This window comes from Leucoraja erinacea, chromosome 6 (genome assembly GCF_028641065.1).
Source record: "Leucoraja erinacea ecotype New England chromosome 6, Leri_hhj_1, whole genome shotgun sequence".
Taxonomy (NCBI): Eukaryota; Metazoa; Chordata; class Chondrichthyes; order Rajiformes; family Rajidae; genus Leucoraja; species Leucoraja erinaceus.
Window position 1 is genome coordinate 82,431,025 of NC_073382.1, and position 21,590 is coordinate 82,452,614.

General features: G+C 54.4%; 1 protein-coding gene across 1 annotated transcript in view; it reads right to left on the reverse strand.

The window, feature by feature from the left end:
• Nucleotides 1-649: 649 nt before the first annotated feature.
• LOC129698445 (dynein heavy chain domain-containing protein 1-like) overlaps nt 650-21,590 on the reverse strand; it is an 86,388-nt gene continuing 65,447 nt past the window's right edge. The window contains exons 36-43 of the mRNA XM_055637591.1: nt 20,413-21,507; nt 18,630-18,804; nt 17,940-18,107; nt 17,049-17,253; nt 12,812-12,906; nt 12,291-12,437; nt 4,435-5,090; nt 650-1,065 (exon numbers count right to left, since the gene is read on the reverse strand). Coding sequence (XP_055493566.1) covers nt 721-1,065; nt 4,435-5,090; nt 12,291-12,437; nt 12,812-12,906; nt 17,049-17,253; nt 17,940-18,107; nt 18,630-18,804; nt 20,413-21,507 — 2,886 coding nt within the window. The 3' untranslated portion in view covers nt 650-720. The remainder of the gene's footprint in view (nt 1,066-4,434; nt 5,091-12,290; nt 12,438-12,811; nt 12,907-17,048; nt 17,254-17,939; nt 18,108-18,629; nt 18,805-20,412; nt 21,508-21,590) is intronic.

Sequence of the window (21,590 nt, forward strand, 5' to 3'; positions counted from 1 at the left end):
CAGGCTCGCATGCAACCACACATCACCCGCAAACTAGGATGCATCACCCATGGTCAGTCATGACCAAGAGGAGCCTACTACTACTACTACTATGCCATGCACCTGCCCACTCCCCCAACCTGTCCAAGTCATTCTGCATCCTCATAGCATCCTCCTCACAGATCACACTGCCATCCAGCTTCGTGTCATCTGCAAATTTGCTAATGTTACTTTGAATCCCTTCATCTAAATCAATAATGCATATCGTAAATAGCTGCGGTCCCAGCACCGAGCCTTGTGGTTCCCCACTAGTCACTGCCTGCCATTCCGCCTTACATCGGTAGTAGTTGATAGCTGGAACGTGCTGCCGGAGGAGGTGGTGGAGTCACATACACATGACACTGGGGAAGCGTTTGGACGGAAAGGCAGAGTATAGGATCCTAAAGCAGGCAAAATGGAGTTGTGTTGATGGGCAACAAGGCAGGCATGGACATGGTGGGCCGAATGGCCTGTTTCTGTGCTGTATGAAGGAATGAAGAAATTCTGGCCGTTGAAGCTGTGGCCTGTCTGCATGGGCAGAGATACTGAGCTCAACCTGGGCGACAATATAAGCTGCTTTACTTTCATTTTGTGTACGGCACAAATGACCTAACATAATCCCAGTCGCATATGCCATATAAATATATTTTAATTGCTATGTAATCAAAAATGTTATTCTGGACAGTTGGCACGGAGGTTCTCTCAGAGACTGCTGGCGATGTGAACTCGTCTCTGAGCGCACACCATCGGGTCAAGCTTTGATGCCAGGGAGATGTGCAGGACGATGTTTGCGTCGGTCAGATCCCCCACTCCGCTCTCTGCCCCCAGGTACACGGGACACTCATACTGCGGGTAGAGGGAGGGGGTGTCGGCCTCCTCTGCCTCCTCCGCCCTCAGCCACACCGCCGGCAGGCTGCATGATTTGGTGGACATCGTGTCCTGCAGGACCCCCAGCCTGCTGTCCCACAGCGCTCCGTGCAGCACCAGACCACTGATGTACACCCCCTCATCTGGCGGGCAGTGGGGGGGCAGGAAGCTGCTCAGCACCTGGAACAGAGACAACACCATCCAAGCAGTTTAGTCTTAAAGATACAGCACGGAGAGATAGGCCCTTTGGCCCAGCGACTTCATACCAACCATCAATAACCCATTCACACCAGCTCCGTCATCCCATTTTCTCATGCACTCCCTGCACACTAGGGGGCAGTTTACAGCGGGGGGCAATTAACCTACAAACCTGCACGTCTTTGGGATGTGGGAGGAAACCGGAGCACGCGGTCATGGGGAGGATGTGCAAACTCTACACAGACTGCAGCCGAGGTCAGGATCGATCCTGCTCTCTGCACTGTGAGGCAGCAGCTCTACCCGCTGCGCTACTGCCGCCCTGAATTCTCAGCCACACACGATTCCATGGTTGGAGACTGGAGGGGAATTTGTCACCTTGTAAAGGAGGTGGGTGAGCAGCATTAGTAACAACAACTTAGGTAGAAAAAGGGTTGAGATCCTGTGGGGTGAATATAGGGAGTTGGGAAAGAGGTTACAAAGAATGATCTCAAGGGTAGCAATCTCCAGATTTGCGCCAACTCCAATGTGATCCTAATGCCAGTCACATCTTCCAAACTCCACCCCTTTCCGCCTTCCACAGGGACTGCTCCCTCTGGAGCTCCTTGGATTCCTCTCCCCTCCCACCCAAACCAGCCCCTCCTCAGGTACCTTACTGATGATAGTAAACTGCTGCTGATGATACAAAAGTGAGTGGTTTTGCAGATAGTGAAGATGGTTGTGAACGATTGCAGCAGGATCTGGATCGATTGGCCAGGTGGGCGGAGGAATGATTGATGGAATTTAATACAGAGATGTGTGAGGTGTTGCATTTTGGGATGTCGAACAAGGGCAGGACCTACACTGGGCCTCTGGGTAGTGTTGTAGAGCAGAGGGATCTAGGAGTACAGGTTCATGGTTCCTTGAAGGTCGAGTCGCAGGTAGATAAAGCGGTCAAAAAGTCTTTAGGCACTTTGTCCTTCATCAGTCACAGTATTGAGTATAGAAGTCGGGCGGACATGTTGCAGTTGTAGAGGACATTGGTGAGATCGCATTTAGAATATTGTGTTCCGTTCTGGGCGCCATGTTATAGGTAAGATGTTGTCAAGCTTGAAAGGGTTCAAAGAAAATTTATGAGGATGTTGCCAGGACTAGAGGGTGTGAGCTATAGGGAATGGTTGAGTAGGCTGGCTCTCTATTCCTTGGAGCGCAGAAGGATGAGGGCTGATCTTATAGAGGTGTATAAAATCATGAGCGGTATAGATCGGGTGGATGAACAGTCTCTTACCCAGAGTATGGGGAATCGAGGACCAGAGGACATAGGTTTAAGGTGAAGGGGAAAAGATTTAATAGGAATCTGAGGGGTAACATTTTCACACAAAGGGTGGTGGGTGTATGGAACAAGCTGGCAGAGGAGGTAGTTGAGGCTGGGACTATTTGAATGTTTGAGAAACAGACAGGTACATGATATAGGACAGGTTTGGAGGGATATGGACTATGGGCAGGCAGGTGGGACTAGTGTGGCTGGGATACGTTGGCCAGTGTGGGCAAGTTGGGTGGAAGGGCCTGTTTCTGCACTGTATCACTCTATGACCTATCCCTATACTCTTGCCTCAACTCCAGGCCGGGACCCCAACAGTTCTTTCTGGTGAGACAGAGGTTCGCCCCTTCCAACCAGGTGAGACCTCCAGGTTCACCTCCTCCAACAAGATGAGACCTCTTCCAACCTTGTCTGCTATATCCGGTGTTCCCGATGTGGCTCATAAGATCATAAGGTTATAAGTGATAGGAGCAGAATTAGGCCATTCGGCCCAACAGGTCTACCCTGCCATTCAATCATGGCTGATCTATCTCTCCCTCCTAACCACATTCTCCTGCCTTCTCCCCATATACCCGGACACCCGTACTAATCAAACATCTCTATCTTTGCCTTAAAAACATCCAGTGACTTGTTCTCCACAGCCTTCTGTGGCAAGGAAATGCACAGACTGTGAATCTGTGGAATTCTCTGCCAAGGAAGGCGGTGGAAGCCAATTCACTGGATGTTTTCAAGAGTTCGATTTAGCTCTTGGGGCTAACGGAATCAGGGGTTAGGGTGAGAAAGCAGGAACTGGGTACTGATTTAGATTCCCACAATGCTCTCTCATTGACGTCAGTCATGAGCACATTGAATGGCGGTGCTGGCTCGAAGGGCCGAATGGCCATCTCCTGCGTCTATTGTCTATGTTTCTATGGGCAAGTGTGTGACTTGTCAGTGGGAGAGCTGACTGAGTGGGAATCTAAATTCTCTGTGCGAGGGTTGGAGAACACCGGCATGATCTGTGTTGACAGTGTAACAGGACTCACACCCCTCACTCCGGCCCGCGTGCTTTGGTTTAGTTTCACGATTACAGCATAGAATCAGGCCCTTCAGTTCATACTGACCAACATGTCCCATCTACCTGCCTTTGGTCCATATCCCTCTAAACCTGCCCTATACATGTACCTTTCTAAATGTTTCTTAAAATGTTGTTCTAATACCTACCTCGACCTCTTCCATACACCCACCACCCTCTGAAAAAATCCTCTCTCTTAATTCACTTTCAATACACAATAGGTGCAGGAGTAGGCCATTCAGCCCTTCGAGCCAGCACTGCCATTCAATGTGATCATGGCTGATCATCCCCAATCAGTACCCCATTCCTGCCTTCTCCCCATATTCCCTGACGCTGCTATCTTTAAGAGCCCTATCTAGCTCTCTCTTGAAAGCATCCAGAGAACCGGCCTCCACCGCCCTCTGAGGCAGAGGATTCCACAGACTGACAAGTATTTCGTAGTCTCCGTTCTAAATGGCTTACCCCTTATTCTTAAACTGTGTGGCTCCTGGTTCTGAACTCCCCCAACATCGTGAACATGTTTCCTGCCTCTAGCGTGTCCAAACCCTTAACAATCTTATATGGTTCAATAAGATCTCCTCTCATCCTTCTAAACTCCAGAGTGTACAAGCCCAGCTGCTCAATTCTCTCAGCATATGACAGTCCCGCCATCCCGGGAATTAACCTGGTGAACCTACGCTGCACTCCCTCAATAGCAAGAATGTCCTTCCTCAAATTCCTCACACTCGGCACCTGTGAGATACTTTACAAGAAGCCATTAACCCACGAACCTGCCCGTCTTTGGGGTGTGGGAGGAAACTGCTTAAGCGTACAGGAAAGTTGTCCAAGATAGACACAAACGCTGGAGTAACTGAGCGGGACAGGCAGCATCTGTGGAGAAGGGATATGAGCCATTGGCGATGCTGCCTGTCCCGCTGAGTTACTCCAGCATCTTGTGCCGGTGGATCGAGACCCGCGGAGGGAGCGAGGGTGTTTGGGGCCGGGAGCCGCGGGCACTCACCTGTGCGCGTACACGGTAGGTGTCGAGTGCACGCTGGTCGTCGCGGGCGCGCGCCTGGCGGAGGGCGAGCACCAGCAGCCGCGGGCGCTGAAAGGCGGACAGGTTGTAGCAGGCGGCGGGGGCGCGCACGTAGCCGTCGAGCAGCCGGGAGGCGGCGGTCACGCGCTGCAGCCAGAGCGCGAAGGGAGGGGGCCGGCGCGCGCCCCGCCACCAGGACACGGGCACGCGCCCGAGCTCCAGCGCCGTGCACAGCGGGCGCGTGCCCGGGAGGCAGGGTTGCGCGCTCCTCAGCGCGTCCACGGCGTGGCGGAGCGCGCACGCGCGGCGCTCAAGCCGCAGCCGCAGGTCCCGCCGCTCCCGCTCCACGAAGTGGCGGACGGGGTGCGCGCTCCCGGGCGCGTGCACGTCGCTCGCCCCCGCGCCGCTCAGTTGCTCCAGGCCGTCGCCCACCAGCTGCACCACCCCGGGCGCGTCCACGTCCACCTCCACGCGCGCTCCCGACGACTGTGAGCGCGCCAGCGCCCGGCTCGCCACCTGGGAGCGCGCCTCCTGCAGCCGCTCCCGGAGCCCGTCACCGACCCCCACCGCCGCCGTCTCCGTGCGGTTCACCATCAGCTCGATGCGTCCGTCAATGTCCGCAGCCGTCACATCACCTGCTGGATACAGCAATGGTCAACCGGGAGCGCGCATCGTGCCCGCGCGCCTGCATCCCTCTAACTGTGTGCCTGCGCCTTCCCCACTCCCGCGTGCCCGCGCCTTCCCCACTCCCGCGTAATAGAAACACACACAGTGGGTGCAGGAGTAGGCCATTCGGCCCTTCAATATGATCATGGCTGATCATCCACAACCAGTACCCCGTTCCTACCTTCTCCCCATATCATAGAAACTTAGAAAATAGGTGCAGGAGTAGGCCATTCGGCCCTTCGAGCCTGCACCGCCATTCGATATGATCATGGTTGATCATCCAACTCAGTATCCTGTACCTGCCTTCTCTCCATACCCCCTGATCCCTTTAGCTACAAGGGCCACATCTAACTCCCTCTTAAATATAGCCAATGAACTGGCCTCAACTGCCTTCTGTGGCAGAGAATTCCACAGATTCACCACTCTCTATGTGAAAAATGTTTTTCTCATCTCGGTCCTAAAAGACGTCCCCCTTATCCTTGTGACCCCTTGTTCTGGACTTCCCCAACATCGGGAACAATCTTCCTGCATCTAGCCTGTCCAACCCCTTAAGAATTTTGTAAGTTTCTATAAGATACCCCCTCAATCTTCTAAATTCTAGCGAGTACAAGCTGAGTCTATCCAGTCTTTCTTCATAAGAAAGTCCTGCCATCCCAGAAATCAGTCTGGTGAACCTTCTCTTTACTCCCTCTATGGCAAGAATGTCTTTCCTCAGATTAGGAGTGTCTTTCCTCAGATATCCCTTGATTCCGTTAGCCCGAAGAACTAAATCTAATTCTCTCTTGAAAACATCCAGTGAATCGGCCTCCACTGGGTGAAGAAGTTTTTCCTCATCTCAGTCCTAAATCGCCTACCCCTTATTCTTAAACTGTGACCCCTGGTTCTGGACTCCCCCAACATGGGGACCATTCCTGCATTTAGCCTGTCCAATCCTTAAAAGATTTTATATCTTTCTATAAGATCCCGTCTCATCAGGAGTTAAAATTGGCAAAAGTAATGCTGTGGTTGTTATGGGAGATTTCAACGACTGGGAAAATCAGGTTGGTACTGGACCCTACGAAAGGAACTTTGTAGAGTGATGGATTCTTAGAACAGCTTGTAGTGGAGCCTACCAGGGAGAAGGCAATTCTGGATTTAATGTTATGTAATGAACCAGATTTGAGAAAGGACGTCGAGGTTAATGAGCCATGAGGAGGAGGTATTTGACTATAACATGGTCAGGTTTAATCTACAATTGGAAAGGGAGAAGGGTAGATCGGAGGTGTTAGTGTTATAGTTGAATAAAGGGAACTATGGGGCCATGAGGGAGGAGCTGGCCAAAGTTGACTGGATAGATACACTAGTAGGGATGACAGTGGAACAACAATGGCAGGTATTTCTAGGGGTAACACAGAAGATGCAGGGTCAGTTCATTCCTAGGAGGAAGAAAGATTCCAAGGGTAGTAAGGGGTGACCGTGGCTGACAAGGGACGTCAGGGACAGTATAAAAATAAAAGAGAAGAAGTACTACGTAGCAAAGATGAGCGGGAAGCAAAAGGATTGGGTAATGTTTAAAGAACAACAGAAGATAACTAAAAAGACAATACGGGGAGAAAAGATGAGGTGCGAAGGTAAGCTAGCCAAGAATATAAAGCAGGATAGTAAAAGTTTCTTTAGATATGTGAAGAGGAAAAAATTAGTTAAGACCAAAGTTGGACCCTTGAAGACCGAAAAGGGCGAATTTATTATGGGGACCAAGGAAATGGGTTGAACAGGTAATTTGGATCTGTCTTCACTAAGGAGGACACAAACAATCTTCCTGATATACTAGTGGCCAGAGGATCTGGGGTGACGGAGGAACTGAAGGAAATCCACATTAGGCAGGAAATGGTGTTGGATACACTGATGGGACTGAAGGCTGATAAATCCCCAGGGCCTGATGGTCTGCATCCCAGGGTACTTAAGGAAGTGACTCTAGAAATCGTGGATGCATTGGTGATAATTTTTCAATCTTCTATATACTCAGGATCAGTTCCTGTGGATTGGAGGGTAGCTAATGTTATCATACTTTTTTTAAGAAAGGTGGGGGAGAGAAAACAGGGAATTATAGACCAGTTAGCCTGACATCGGTGGTGGGGAAGATGCTGGAGTCAATTATAAAAGATGAGATAGCCGAACATTTGGATAGCAGTAACAGGATCGGTCCGAGTCAGCATGGATCTACGAAGGGGAAACCATGCTTGACTAATCTTCTGGAATTTTTTGAAGATGTAACTAGGAAAATGGACAAGGAAGAGCCAGTGGATGTAGTGTACCTGGACTTTCAGAAAACATTTGATAAGGTCCCACATAGAAGATTAGTGGGCAAAATTAGGGCACATGGTATTGGGGGTAGAGTGCTGACATGGATAGAGAAATGGTTGGCAGATAGGAAACAAAGAGTAGGGATTAACTGGTCCCTTTCAGAATGGCAGGCAGTGACTAGTGGGGTACTGCAAGGCTCGGTGCTGGGACTGCAGCTATTTACAATATCCATCAATGATTTGGATGAAGAGATTCAAAGTAACATTAGCAAATTTGCAGATGACACAAAGCTGGATGGCAGTGTGAACTGTGCAGAGGATGCTATGAGAATGCAGGATGACTTGGACAGGTTGGGGGAGTGGGCAGATGCATGGCAGATGAAGTTTAATGCGGATAAATAGGAGGTTATCCACTTTGGTAGCCGATTGCTATCTAAATGGCGTCAATTTGGGAAAAGGGGAAGTGCAACGGGATCTGGGGGTCCTTGTTCATCAGTCTATGAAAGTAAGCATGCAGGTAAGCAGGCAGTGAAGAAAGCAAATGGCATGTTGTCCTTTATAACAAGAGGAATCGAATATAGGAGCAAAGAGGTCCTTCTGCAGTTGTACAGAGCCCTAGTGAGACCACACCTCAGTATTGTGTACAGTCTGGGTCCCCTAATTTGAGGAAGGACATTCTTGCTATTGAGGGAGGCGGCGTAGGTTTACAAGGTTAATTCCCGGGATGGCGGGACTGTCATATGCTGAGAGAATGGAGCAGCTGGGCTTGTACACTCTGGAGTTTAGAAGAATGAGAGGGATTCTCATTGAAACATATAACATTGTTAAGGGCTTGAACACGCTAGAGGCAGGAAACATGTTCACGATGTTGGGGGAGTCCAGAACCAGGGGCCACAGTTTAAGAATAAGGAGTAAGCCATTTAGAACGGAGACGAGGAAACACTTTATCTCACAGAGAGTGGTGAGTCTGTGGAATTCTCTGCCTCACAGGGCGGTGGAGGCAGGTTCTCTGGATGCTTTCAAGAGAGAACTTGATAGGGCTCTTAAAAATAGCGGAGTCAGGGGATATGGGGAAAAGGCAGGAACAGAGTACTGATTGGGGATGATCAGCCATGATCACATTAAATGGCGGTGCTGGCTCGAAGGGCCTGAATGGCCTACTCCTGCACCTATTGTCTATTATCTATTATTATTATCCTAAATTTCAGTGAATACAAGCCCAGTCGACCCGTTCTTTCCTCATATGTCAGTCGCGCCATCCTGGGAATTAACCTGGTGAACCTACGCTGCACAAGAATGTCCTTCCTCAAATTAGGAGACCAAAACTGCACACAATACTCCACTAGTTACTGCCTGCCATTCTTAAAAGGACCCGATAATTCCTACTGTTTGCTTCCTATCTACCAACCAGTTCTCTATCCATGTTAATGCTCCAATACCATGTGTTCTAATTTTGCACACTAATCTCTTGTGTGGGACCTGCATGTTTAGCTCTCAGCCTTGGTCACCCTGGAGCCATGTTTATTTATGTCTCCGTAATCCCAACTATATCATATTCCTTAACAACTAACTGCGCATTCAATTCATCCACCTTATTATGAATGCTCCTCGCATTAAGGCACAAAGCTTTCAGGTTTACACCCCTCATTTTACAGCCCTCTGTCTCTCCGCTTGGGTTCCAATCCCCCCACCCTATTTATTTTAATCGTGACCTTTTGTGCACTCCCTTTACTCTCCCGCCCCGTCCCCCACTGCGTGCCCCCGCCGTCAAACCAGAACCGCAGCCCAGCGGGGCGCTCGGGTGGGATTGTGAAGGGGGGGGGGATGTCGCATGGATCGGGCGGGAAGGTGGGAGAGACTGGCTGGAGGGGACAGAAACATAGAAAAGTAGGCCATTCGGTCCTTTGAGCCAGCACCGCCATTAAATATCATGGATAATCATCTAAAATCAGTTACCTGTTCCTGCTTTTTCCCCATATCCGTTGATTCCTTTAGCCCTAAGAGCTAAATCTAATTTTCTTGAAAACATCCAGTGAATTGGCCTCCACTGCCTTCTGTAGCAGAGAATTCCACAGATTCACAACTCTGGGTGAAAAAATGTTCCCTCATCTCAGTCTTAAATGGCCGACCCCTTATTCTTAAACTGTGACACCTGGTTCTGGATTTCCCAACATTTTCTTGTGGGCGGCGCTTCTGGAGTCCGTCTGTCTTTTTAAAAAAATGTTTGTCCCGTTGAGTGTAGTTTGTAGTGTTTTTTTAAATTGGTTTTAACTGTGTATATGTGGGGGGTGGGGGGGGACTTATAAATCTCTTCCCTGTACGGATGACCCGACCGTTTCCCTGTCGGGTCTCCGTTGTCGTTGGGGCCTAGCACTGTGGAGCGGCCTCCAACCGGAACGACCTGGGGGCTCCAGTCGCAGAGCCTGCGGACTTACCATTGTGGGGCTGGCCGGCTTCGGAGCGTGGAGAACGGTGGTGGCTCGCTGCTACGGCCCGACTCCGGAGCTTCGGAGGCTCCAGCCGCAGGTCCGGTGGATGGTAACACCGGGAGCTCACGGGTCCCTGGTGGGAGACCGCTTATCGGAGCTCCCGCAGTGGCAACATCTCCCGCCTGAATTGCGGGGTGGTAAATGACCTGGAGCAGGGCCTTACATCGCCCGTGGTGGGCTTTGACATCGGGAGAAGAATGGAGAGCAGGGGAGCGACAAGACTTTGCCTTCCATCACAGTGAGGAGGAGATTCACTTTGATGGATGTTTGTGTAAATTGTGTTGGTGTGTGTCTTGGTTATTTTCTTGTATGACTGCAGAAACCAAGAAACCAAATTTCGTTTGAACTTCATTTGAGGTTCAAATGACAATAAACGGTATTGTATTGTATTGTATTAGGAACATTTGTCCTGCATCTAGCCTCTCCAATCCTAGAAATTTATATGTTTCCAATAGATTCCCTCTCATCCTAAATTCTAGTGAATACAAGCCCAATCGACCCATTCTCTCAGCATATGTCAATTCCGCCATCCCGGGAATTAACCTTGTGAACCTACGCTGTACTCCCTCAATAGCAAGAATGTCCTTCCTCAAATTAGGAGACCAAAACTGCCCACAATACTCCACGTGAGGTCTCACTAGGGCCCTGTACAACCGCTGCAGGATCTCTTTGCTCCTCTACTCAACTCCTCTTGTTATGAAGGCCAACATGCCATTAGCCTTCTTCACTGCCTGCTGTACCTGCATGTTTACTTTCTGTGACTGGTGTACAAGCACACGCAGGTCTCGTTGCACCTCCCCTTTTCCTAATCTGACACCATTCAGATAATAATCTGTCTTCTTGTTCTTGCCACCAAAGTGGATAACCTCACATTTATCCACATTATATTTCATCTGCCATTCATCTGCCCAATCACCTAACCTGTCCAAGTCACTCTGCATCCTTATAGCATCCTCATCGCAGCTTTGTGTCATCCGCAAACTTGGAGATGTCACATTTAATTCCCTCGTCTAAATCATTAATATATATTGTAAATAACTGGTGTCCCAGTACTGAGCCTTGCGGCATCCCACTAGTCATTCCTTGCCATTCTGAAAAGGACCCATTAATCCCTACTCTTTGCTTCCTGTCTGCCAACCAGTTCTCTATCCATGTCAATACCCTACCCCCATAACCATGTGCTCTAATTTTACACACTAATCTCTTGTGTGGGACCTTATCATAGGCTTTTTGAAAGTCCAGATACACCACATCCACTGGCTCTCCCTTATCCATTCTACTTTTTACATCTCTGCCTCAGAGGACGGTGGAGGCCAGTTCTCTGGATGCTTTCAAGAGAGAACTATAAGGCTTCTTAAAAATAGCTGAGTCAGGGGATATGGGGAGAAGGCAGGAATGGGGTACTGATTGGGGATAATCAGCCATGATCACATTGAATGGCAGTGCTGGCTCGAAGGGCTAAATGGCCTACTCCTGCACCTATTGTCTATTGTCAATCCTCAAAACATTCGATTTGTCGAGCATGATTTCCACTTCAAAAATCCATGCTGATTTTGACCGATCCTGCTTTCCAAATATGCTGCTGTAACATCTTTAACATAATCGACAAGCATCTTCCCCACTACTGATATAAGGCTAACCTCTCACCCTAATTTCTTAAAATTTGGAGTTACATTGGGTATCCTCCAGTCCACAGGAACTGATCCAGAGTCGAGAGAACATTGGAAATTGATCACCAATGCATCCACGATTTCTAGGGCCACCTCCTTGAGTACTCTGGGATGCAGACCATCAGGCCCTGGGGATTTATCTGCCTTCAGTCCCAGCAGTTTACCGAACACCATTTCTTGACTAATGTGGATTCCTATCTGTTCCTCCCTCCCACAAGATCCTCGGTCCCCTAGTATTTCTGAGAGATCGTTTGTGTCCTCCTTTGTGAAGACAGAACTAAAGTAGTCGTTTAACTGTTCTGCCATTTCTATGTTTCCCATTATAAATTCACCTGTTTCTGACTGTAAGGGGATTACATTTGTCTTCATTAATCTTTTTCTTATTACATATCTAAATAAGTTTTTACAGCCAGTTTTTATATTCCCCGCGAACTTTCTTTCATGCTCTATTTCCCCCCCTCTTAATTAACCCCTTTGTCCTCCTCTGTTGAGTTCTAAATTTCTCCCAGTCCTCCGGTTTGCTGCCTCCTCTGGCCAATTCCTTGCATTTGACACTATCCTTGATTTCCGTTAGCCACGGGTAAGCCGGCTTCCCCTGGTCGGGGAGGGGGGTTAGACGTGGAGGGAAAGTGTGGGCCGCGGGGGGAGGCGGGGACTGGTCGGGAGTGGGGGGTCCGGGCGAGGGTAGGGAGGGCCGGGTGGGTGTGAGGGGTTGTCACGGGGCTCAGTACCCGTGCAGCAGGTGAGGCGGGTGATGAGGTTGGCGATGCCTTTGCTGGAGCCGCCGCCGCAGCTGGACCGCAGACAGTAGTGCAGGACGCTGCTCAGCGCCGCCTCGTCTCCGGTGTCTTGCAGATGTCCCCGGTACACGGCCACGTCTGTGGTGTGGGGGGGGGGGGGGGGGGGGGGGGGGAGGTGAGATAGGGGGGGGGGTGAGAGAGAGGGGGGAGGGGAGATAGAAAGGGGGGAAAGGGGGGGAGAAGGGGGGATGGGGGGAGAGAAATGGGGGGGGGGGGGGAAATAGGGGGGGGGAGAGAGGGGGAGAGAATCAATCGAAATCAATGAGAGCGCGGGGAGAGCTCCCGGCCGCGGGGAGAGAGCACGGGGTCGGGGTCAAAGGTGTGGGCCGCCGGGCAAGGTGCGGGGCGTGGGACCCTGCTGTGGCACCCGCGGTCGGGCCACTGCTCACGGGGAGGGGGAGGGGGACACGGGCCGGAGGGTCTCGGGGACACGGGGCCGGAGGGTCTCTCACCCACGAAGTGCTCCAGTAAACTCTCCGCGCGTCGCCCCACGACGCCCGCAGGTTTCTCTGGATGGTCCAGAGCCGCGAACAGGTCCGACTCCGTCCTATAGGGGGCGACAAAGGCAGGCAGAGTGAACCCCCACCGCCATCATCCCCCCCCCCCCCATCCCCCCCCCCCACCCCCTCCTTCTCACCCCCACACCCTCCCCCCACGCTCCTTTATCACACCCCCCCATTCACACCCCCATTCACACACCCCACACACACCCATTCACCACACACCCATCCACACCCCCATCCACACCCCCCATCACACACACCCCCCCACAACACCCCACACACCCCCACCACCACACACACCCCCACACACACCCCCCCACACACACCCCCATTCACCACCACCCACCCCCCCCACACACACCCCCACACCACACACCCCCATCCCACACCACACCCCCCCATCACACACCCCCCCCACACACACCCCCACATCCCCACACACACCCCCAATCCCACACACACCCCCATCCCCCACACCCCACATCCACACACCCCACACACACATCACACCCCCATCACACACCACCCCCATTCACACCCCAAACCCACAACCACACACCCCCATCCACACACCCCCACACCCCACACACCCCCCCAACCACACACCCCACACCACACCCCCACATCCACACCCCCCCCATTCACACACACCCATCCACACAACCCCCACACACCCCCCATCCACACCCACACCCCCCACACACCACACAACCCCCCATCCACACACCCCATCCACACCCCCATCCACACACCCCACACACACACACCCACCCACACCACACCCCCATTTCACACACCCCAACCACACACCCCCATTCACAAACAACACATCCACACACCCACATCCACACACCCCCCACACACACAAAACCCCATCCAACACCCCCAACACACACCCCCACATCACACACACCCCACACACACACACACCCACACACACCCACCCACACACACACCCCACATCACACACACACCCACCCCATCACACACCCCCCATCCACACCCCCAACCCACACCCCATAACACCACAACAACCCCATCCACACACCCCCACACACACACACCCCAAAACACCACACACCCCCCAACACCACACCCCCATTCACACACCCCCACCACACACACCCCCACACTCCACACCCCCAACACACACACCCCCATCCACACACACCCACATCACACACACCCCCATCCACACACCACCATCCACACCACCCCACATCCACACACACCACCCATTCACACACCCCCACCACACATCACACCCACCACACCCCCCCATCCACCCACCCCCATCCCACACCCCACCACACCCCCACACACACCAACCCCATTCACACCCCCACATCAACACCACCCCCCCACACACACCCCCAAACCACACCCACCCACACACACCCCACACACCACACACCCCACAACCCACCACACACCATCCCACACACACAACACAAACACACCCCCCATCCACCACCCCCCACACACACCCCACATCCACACACAACCCACACACACACACACCCCCAACACCACACACCACCACAACCACCCAACCCAACCACCCCCCACACCACACACCCCCCACACACACACCCCACACACCACACACCCCCAACACAACACACCACACCACACACACACACCCCACACACACCCCCACACCCACACACACACATCACACACCCATCCACACCCCATCCACACACCCCCCACCACACACCCACCCCACACCACAACACCCCCCCAACACACCCCCATCACACACCCCCAAACACACACCCCCACACACACACACCACACACCACACCCAAACCACACACACCCCACACAACACACACCCCATCCAACACCACACAACACCACACACACCACCCACAACCACACACCCACACAACACACCCACACACACACACACACACACACACACACACACACACACACACACACACACACACACACACACACACACAAACAAACACACAAACACAAACAAACAACACACACACACAACCACAACACCACACAACCCACAACCATCCCACACAACACACCAACACACACCACCAAACACACACCCACACACACACACACACACACACCCACCCACCGACACACACACACACACACACACACACACAAACACAAACACACCACCACACCCACACCACACACCCCAACACACACCCCACACACACAACACCCCCACACACACCCCCACCCACACACCCCACCCATTCACACACACCAAACCCCACAAACCCAATCCATTCACCACACCCCAACCACCACACCCACCATCCACACACCACACCACACACACCCCAACACAAACACACACCCCCACACACACACACACCCACACACCACCACCCACACACAACACACCCCCCATCACACAACACCCCCACCACACACCACACACACCACACACCCCCACATCCACACACAACACACAAACACACAAACCCAACACACCACACACACACACCACACACACACCCACACACACACACACACACACACACCCACACACACACACACACACACACCCACACCCACACAACCACACACCCCCACACACACACACAACCACCACCACACACACCCACACACCACCACACCCCACACACCCCACCCCACACCCACACACACAACCACACCCAACACACCACACACACACACCCACACCACACACACCCACCCACACCCCCACACCCACAAAACACACACCACCCACCCCACACCCCCATCCACACCACAACCACACCACACACCCCACACCACAACCCACACCACACCACCACAATCACACCCCCCCATTCACACACACCCCATCACACACACCCATTCACACACCCACACACACACACACCCACACACACACACACACACCCACACACACCCACACACACACACACACAACACACACAAACACACACACCCAAACACACACACACACCACAACACACCCACACAACCCCACACACCCCACACACACCCCCACCCACACCCCACACACCCCCACCCACACACACACACCAAAACACCCACCCACCCACACCACACACCCCATCATCCACACCCCACACCACACACCCCACAAACCACACACACCCACACACACACCCCCACCACACCCCCATCACACCCCCCACACACACACACCCACCACACACACACCACACACACCCACCACAAACCCCCACACATCAACACCCCCCCACCACCCACCACACACCCACCCACCACACACCCCACATTCACACACCCCCCACACACCCACACAACACACCCACACACCACCCACCCCACAACCCCACACACACACCAAACCCATCCCACACACACCCCCATTCACACACCACACCACACAACACCCCACATCCACACACACCCACCACACCCCCCCACACACACACCATCCACACACACCCCCATCACACACCCCCCCATCCACACACACCCCATCCACACACCCCCATCCACACACCCCACATTCACACACCCATCCACACACCCCCCATCCACACCCCCATCCACACAACCCCACAGCCACACCCCCCCAACCCACACACAACCCACCCAAAAAACCCCACACACACCCCCATCCACACACCCCCATCCCACACAACCCCCATTCACACCACCACCACACACCCACCCATTCACATCCCCATTCACACACACCCCCCATCACACACACCCCCACACACCCCCATTCCACACCCACCCACCACACCACCCACCCATCACACCCCCATTCACAACCCCCATCCACCCCCCATCCACCACCCCCCCCACACCCCCATCACACCCCCCCACCACACACCATCCACACCCCCAAACACCCCCCACACACACACCCCATCCACACCCCCATCACACCCAACACACCCCCATCACACACCCCCATCCACACACCCCCATTCACACCCCCCATCACACACACATCCACACCCCCATCACACACCCCCATCCACACCCCCAATCCCCACACCCCCATCCACACCCCCATCACACACACCATCACACATCCCCACACACCCCCATCCACACCCCCATCCACACCCCCCCACCACACCCCCCATCCACACACACCCCCATTCACACCCCCCATCCACACACCCCACCATTCACACACCCATCCACACCCCCCATCCACATACATTGGGCAGGGGTGACTCACCAGTGGTAGGTGCGCGCCTGTGTCCAGTGCCGGAACTGTTGCCGGTGTAACAGCACTGAGTGCAGGGCGCTGAGCACAGCGAGCGGAGCGGCGGCCACACGGTCCCGACTCACACCCTGCGCCTGTGTGTACGTCCGCTTCAGCGTGTTCTGCAGCAATGAGTGCGTCTCAATCACCAGCTTCTCCGTGAACCGGCGGATGACGCCTAGACCATGAGTGGGAATGGGGTCAGAGCACGTGGCCAGCACCTCGTCCTACACTGCCCCGACCCCCAACCTCCCACCTCAACACCCCCCGCCGCCCACCCTCGTACCTGCGGATGACGCCTGGAAACCCGGGACAGAGCATAGGGCTCGGGGCGCAGACCCCCCCCCCCCCCCCCCCAAGCTGTGGCCAGACCTCCTCCCCCTCCCCCCCCCAGTGTGGGCCAGTTGCTGATGTGTGGGGTCTGTGCTGGGATCCTGCTGGGTCCAGTTCCAGGTATATGTGTGTGTGTGTGTGCTGGGATGAGTTCCCTCTGTGCTGGGACTTGCTGGTGTGCTGGGATCCTGCTGGTGTGCTGGGATCCTGCTGGGTTCAGTTCCCAGTGTGTGTGTGGGCTGGGACTTGCTGGTGTGCTGGGATCATGCTGGTGTGCTGGGATCATGCTGGGTTCAGTTCCAGTGTGTGTGTGGGCTGGTTTGCTGGGATGCTGGTGTGCTGGGATCATGCTGGGTTCAGTTCCCAGTGTGTGTGTGTGTGATGGGATTTGCTGGTGTGCTGGGATCATGCTGGGTTCAGTTCCCAGTGTGTGTGTGGGCTGGGACTTGCTGGTGTGCTGGGATCCTGCTGGGTCCAGTTCCCAGTGTGTGTGCGCAGCGCTGGGACCTGCTGGGAATCTCCTTCCCTCACCTGGCATTGAACAATCATCTTCATTGCGACAGATGAGCCAGAGGCGGAAGTCGCCGTGGACCCGTTCCCCAGACTCCATGAAAAACGTCAACACCGGTTCCTTCACATCTTCACAGAGGTAATCTGGCGCGATCGCCGAGCGCGGGGTGGCTTCAGGCAACGCGTACGCTGAAAGGAAGGAACCTTATATTGGTCAAATATGCTCGGAGGAGTGCAGGTTTGTAGGGGAATTGGCTTGTAAATATTGTCCTTAGTGTGTGTAGGATAGTGTTAGTGTGCGGGGATCACTGATCACTGGGAGGTGGGGGGAGGTCAGCGCACCTCAGTCCATCAGCACCACAATGTTCCTTCACCTCTCTCCGCCTGTCCTTCCTTTGAGACTTACCGGATCCTGACGTCCACCCGTCACTCCTTCCAATGTCTGAGCGACCGCCCTCCCATCCTCCTCCCTCTCCAGTTTGAACCCTCCTCCCACCCGCTCCACACGGTGGTGGGACACTTGGACCTCTCCACCCTGCAGGGTGGCGAAGTGCAGACACTGTCCCCGCCAATCCAACCTTCCTCCCACCCTCTCTAAAGCTCTCCCCCCCCCCCCCCCCCCCCCCCCCCCAGCGCCGAGCCTGTGTTTTGGGAGCTGGGAGGTGGGTTGGCGGGCGGCCGGGGGGAGATGGAGTTGCGGCCGGAACTCACCCTCTCGGGCGCAGACCAGTTGGATGAACAGATTGACGAGCCGCTCGTCCCAGCGATCCAGCAGGTGGCAGTTGTCCAGAACCATCCAGTGGCCTTTCTGCGTGGCCACTAGCAGCGCCTCCAGAATCTCGTCCGTCTGATCCCCCGCTCCCAGCGAGATGATGCTGATTTTGTTCTGAAACAGTCGGGAAGTCACCGCCATCCTTCCCCTTGGCCCACCCTCTCTCCCTCCTTCCCCTCCTCTCCTCTACAGAGGCACGGAACTGTTGGCGCAGATCACAGGCCCTTCGGCCTGACATGCCCATGCTGACCCTGACGTCTATCCACACTAATGCCTCGCCTATATTGCGCCCGTTCTTCTCCGCCATCAATAAATGGCGCAGGAAGCCAGCGGGTCAGCCAGCGTCGGGTAGGGGGTGGACAGACGACGTGTCTGGGCGGGACCCTCTCGCATAGTCATAGAGTGATACAGTGTGGAAACAGGCACGTCGGCCCAACTTGACCACACCGGCCAACATGTCCCACCTGCCTGCGCTTGGTCCATATCTCTCCAAACCTGTCCTATCCATGTACCTGTCTAACTGTTTCTTAAACGATGGGATAGTCCCAGCCTCAACTACCTCCTCTGGCAGCTTGTTCCATACACCCATCACCCTTAAGTTACTAGCATCAGCCACTGATGTATGTATTGTTGGTGAAACGGGGCTTGTGTTGTGTGCTGTCCGGGCAGATCAGATCACGAGTGCAACAGAAAGTGCAGGCTTAAAATGTACAAAGTCTATGATGAGGTAGGTTGGAAGATCGGAACTATACTTTAGCCTATCGGAGGACCGTCCAGTAGTGTGATAACAGCAGGGAAGAAGCTGTTCCTGAGTCTGGTGGTGCGCGCTTTCAAGCTTCTGTACCTTCCGCAGGACGGGAGCAGGGAGAAGAGGGAATGATCATGGGTGTGAGTGGTCCTTGATTATGTTGGCTGCTTTTCCCAGGCAGCGTGAAGTGTAGCTGGAGTCGATGGTGGGGAGTGTGGTCTGTGTGACGGACTGGGCTGCGTCCACAACTCTTGCGATCTTGGGCAGAGTGGTTCTCAAACTAACAATTGCAACGTTTGGCCCATATCCCTCTAACCCTTTCCTATCCATGTCATAGTGATACAGCGTGGAAACAGGCCCTTCGGCCCAACTTGCCACAGCGCCCAACGTGCCCCATCTACACTAATCACAGAGTGAAACAGCATGGAAACAGGCCCTTCGGCCCAACTCGCCCACACGGCCAACAACAGACAATAGGTACAGGAGGAGGCCATTTGGCCCTTCGAGCCAGCACCGCCATTCAATGTGATCATGGCTGATCATCCCCAACCAGTACCCCGTTCCTGCCTTCTCCCCATATCCCCTGACTCCGCAATGTCTGAGCTACACCAGTCCCATCTGCTTGAGCTTGGTCCATATCCCTCCAAACCAGCCCTATCCATGTACCTGTCCAAATCTCCTCCGGCAGATGGTTCAATACACCCACCAGCTTCTGGGTGATAAAGTTACTCCTCGTGTTTTGATTAAATCTTTCCCCGTCAGCTTCAACCAATAACCCCCGGGTGTCAGCCCCCCCCCCCCCCCCCCCCCACCCCCCGCCCTCCAGGGCGAGACTCACGCCTCCAGGGCGAGGAAACACGCGGTCAACTCTGACCCGTCCCTGGCTCCACCGACCGATGGAGGACGGCGTGGAGACGGAGACTGGGCCCTGGGGACGGCGGGCGCCGCTGTTCCACCCCCGGGCCGTGACTCACCTGCATCTGGTGCTCGGTGGCGATCTGTCGGATCCAGTAGAGCGGATGGGTGGAGAGGGTGGCGGCGCTGCCGGCGGGCGTGAGGAAGAGCACGGGCACGGTGGGCCTGCTGTAGCTGTAGAGGGCGGGCACGGTGAGCCGCAGGTCACGGAGCAGAGTGCCGCCTAGGTCGCTGCTCACCAAGTCATTCATGATGGCGTCGAGCAGCGAGGGCCGGAACAGGCGCCACAGGATGGCTCTCTGGAAGACAGACAGGGTCCCGGGGACGGGGCCAGGGCCGGGCGCGGGCCCGATCACCGTACTCGTCAGCCTGAAGTATTCTCGCCAGTGTCCCGCGTGGTGGAGCAGCGAGTGGCGGAGGTGGTGGAAGGCGGGCAGCAACTCCAGCACGGCGCAGCTCCGCCACACTGCCGGCTCCACCCATGTGGGCGGCAGCGGCCCCGAGTCCGGCAGCAAAGCGTCCAGGTCCATCCCATCCGTGCCTCGCAGGAAGAGCTCCCACTCGAGCGCCGTCAGCTGCCCCAGCGCCTTCATGTGGCCCACCACAACGAGGAAGCGGTAGAGCCGGGCGTGGCTCACCAACAAACTCCAGCGGTAGTGGCCGTAGATGCTGGAGATGAGGTAGTCGGTGATATCCATGTGGTGGTCGCGCCCAGTCCCCGCTCCCGGGGGTCGCGGCCGCACTTGCTCCTTGCGGTGGGACAGGGTGACGCGCACCACCTTCATGAAGCCGGTCTTGGAGAAGTAGTAGAAGGTGTTGAGGCGGCAGATGTGGAGCAGCGCCCAGTACATCTGCGAGCCGATGTTGGAAATGACCATGTACGGGGCGTCGGCGGCGGCCGCCGCTTGGCTGGGACTCGGGCCCAGTGCCTGCAGCGTGGAGCGCAGCTCGACCTGCGTCTTGTGGCTCTCCAGCGCGTCTTCACGGATCGTGCGGTCGTGCAGCAGACTGGTGGCTGTCTGCACCACCTTGTCCATCAGCTCCTCCTGCCGGCACACGCAACGCGTCAGCGGCCCGACACACGGGGCAAGAACAAAGACACATAGAAAATAGGTGCATACTCTAATCCAATATAAAACATTACATGGACTATATTATTCAAAAACTAAAATAAATAAACTTTTCCCCAATCTCACCCATTTGTGATTAATGTCAGTCACAAGAAGCTAACATAGCG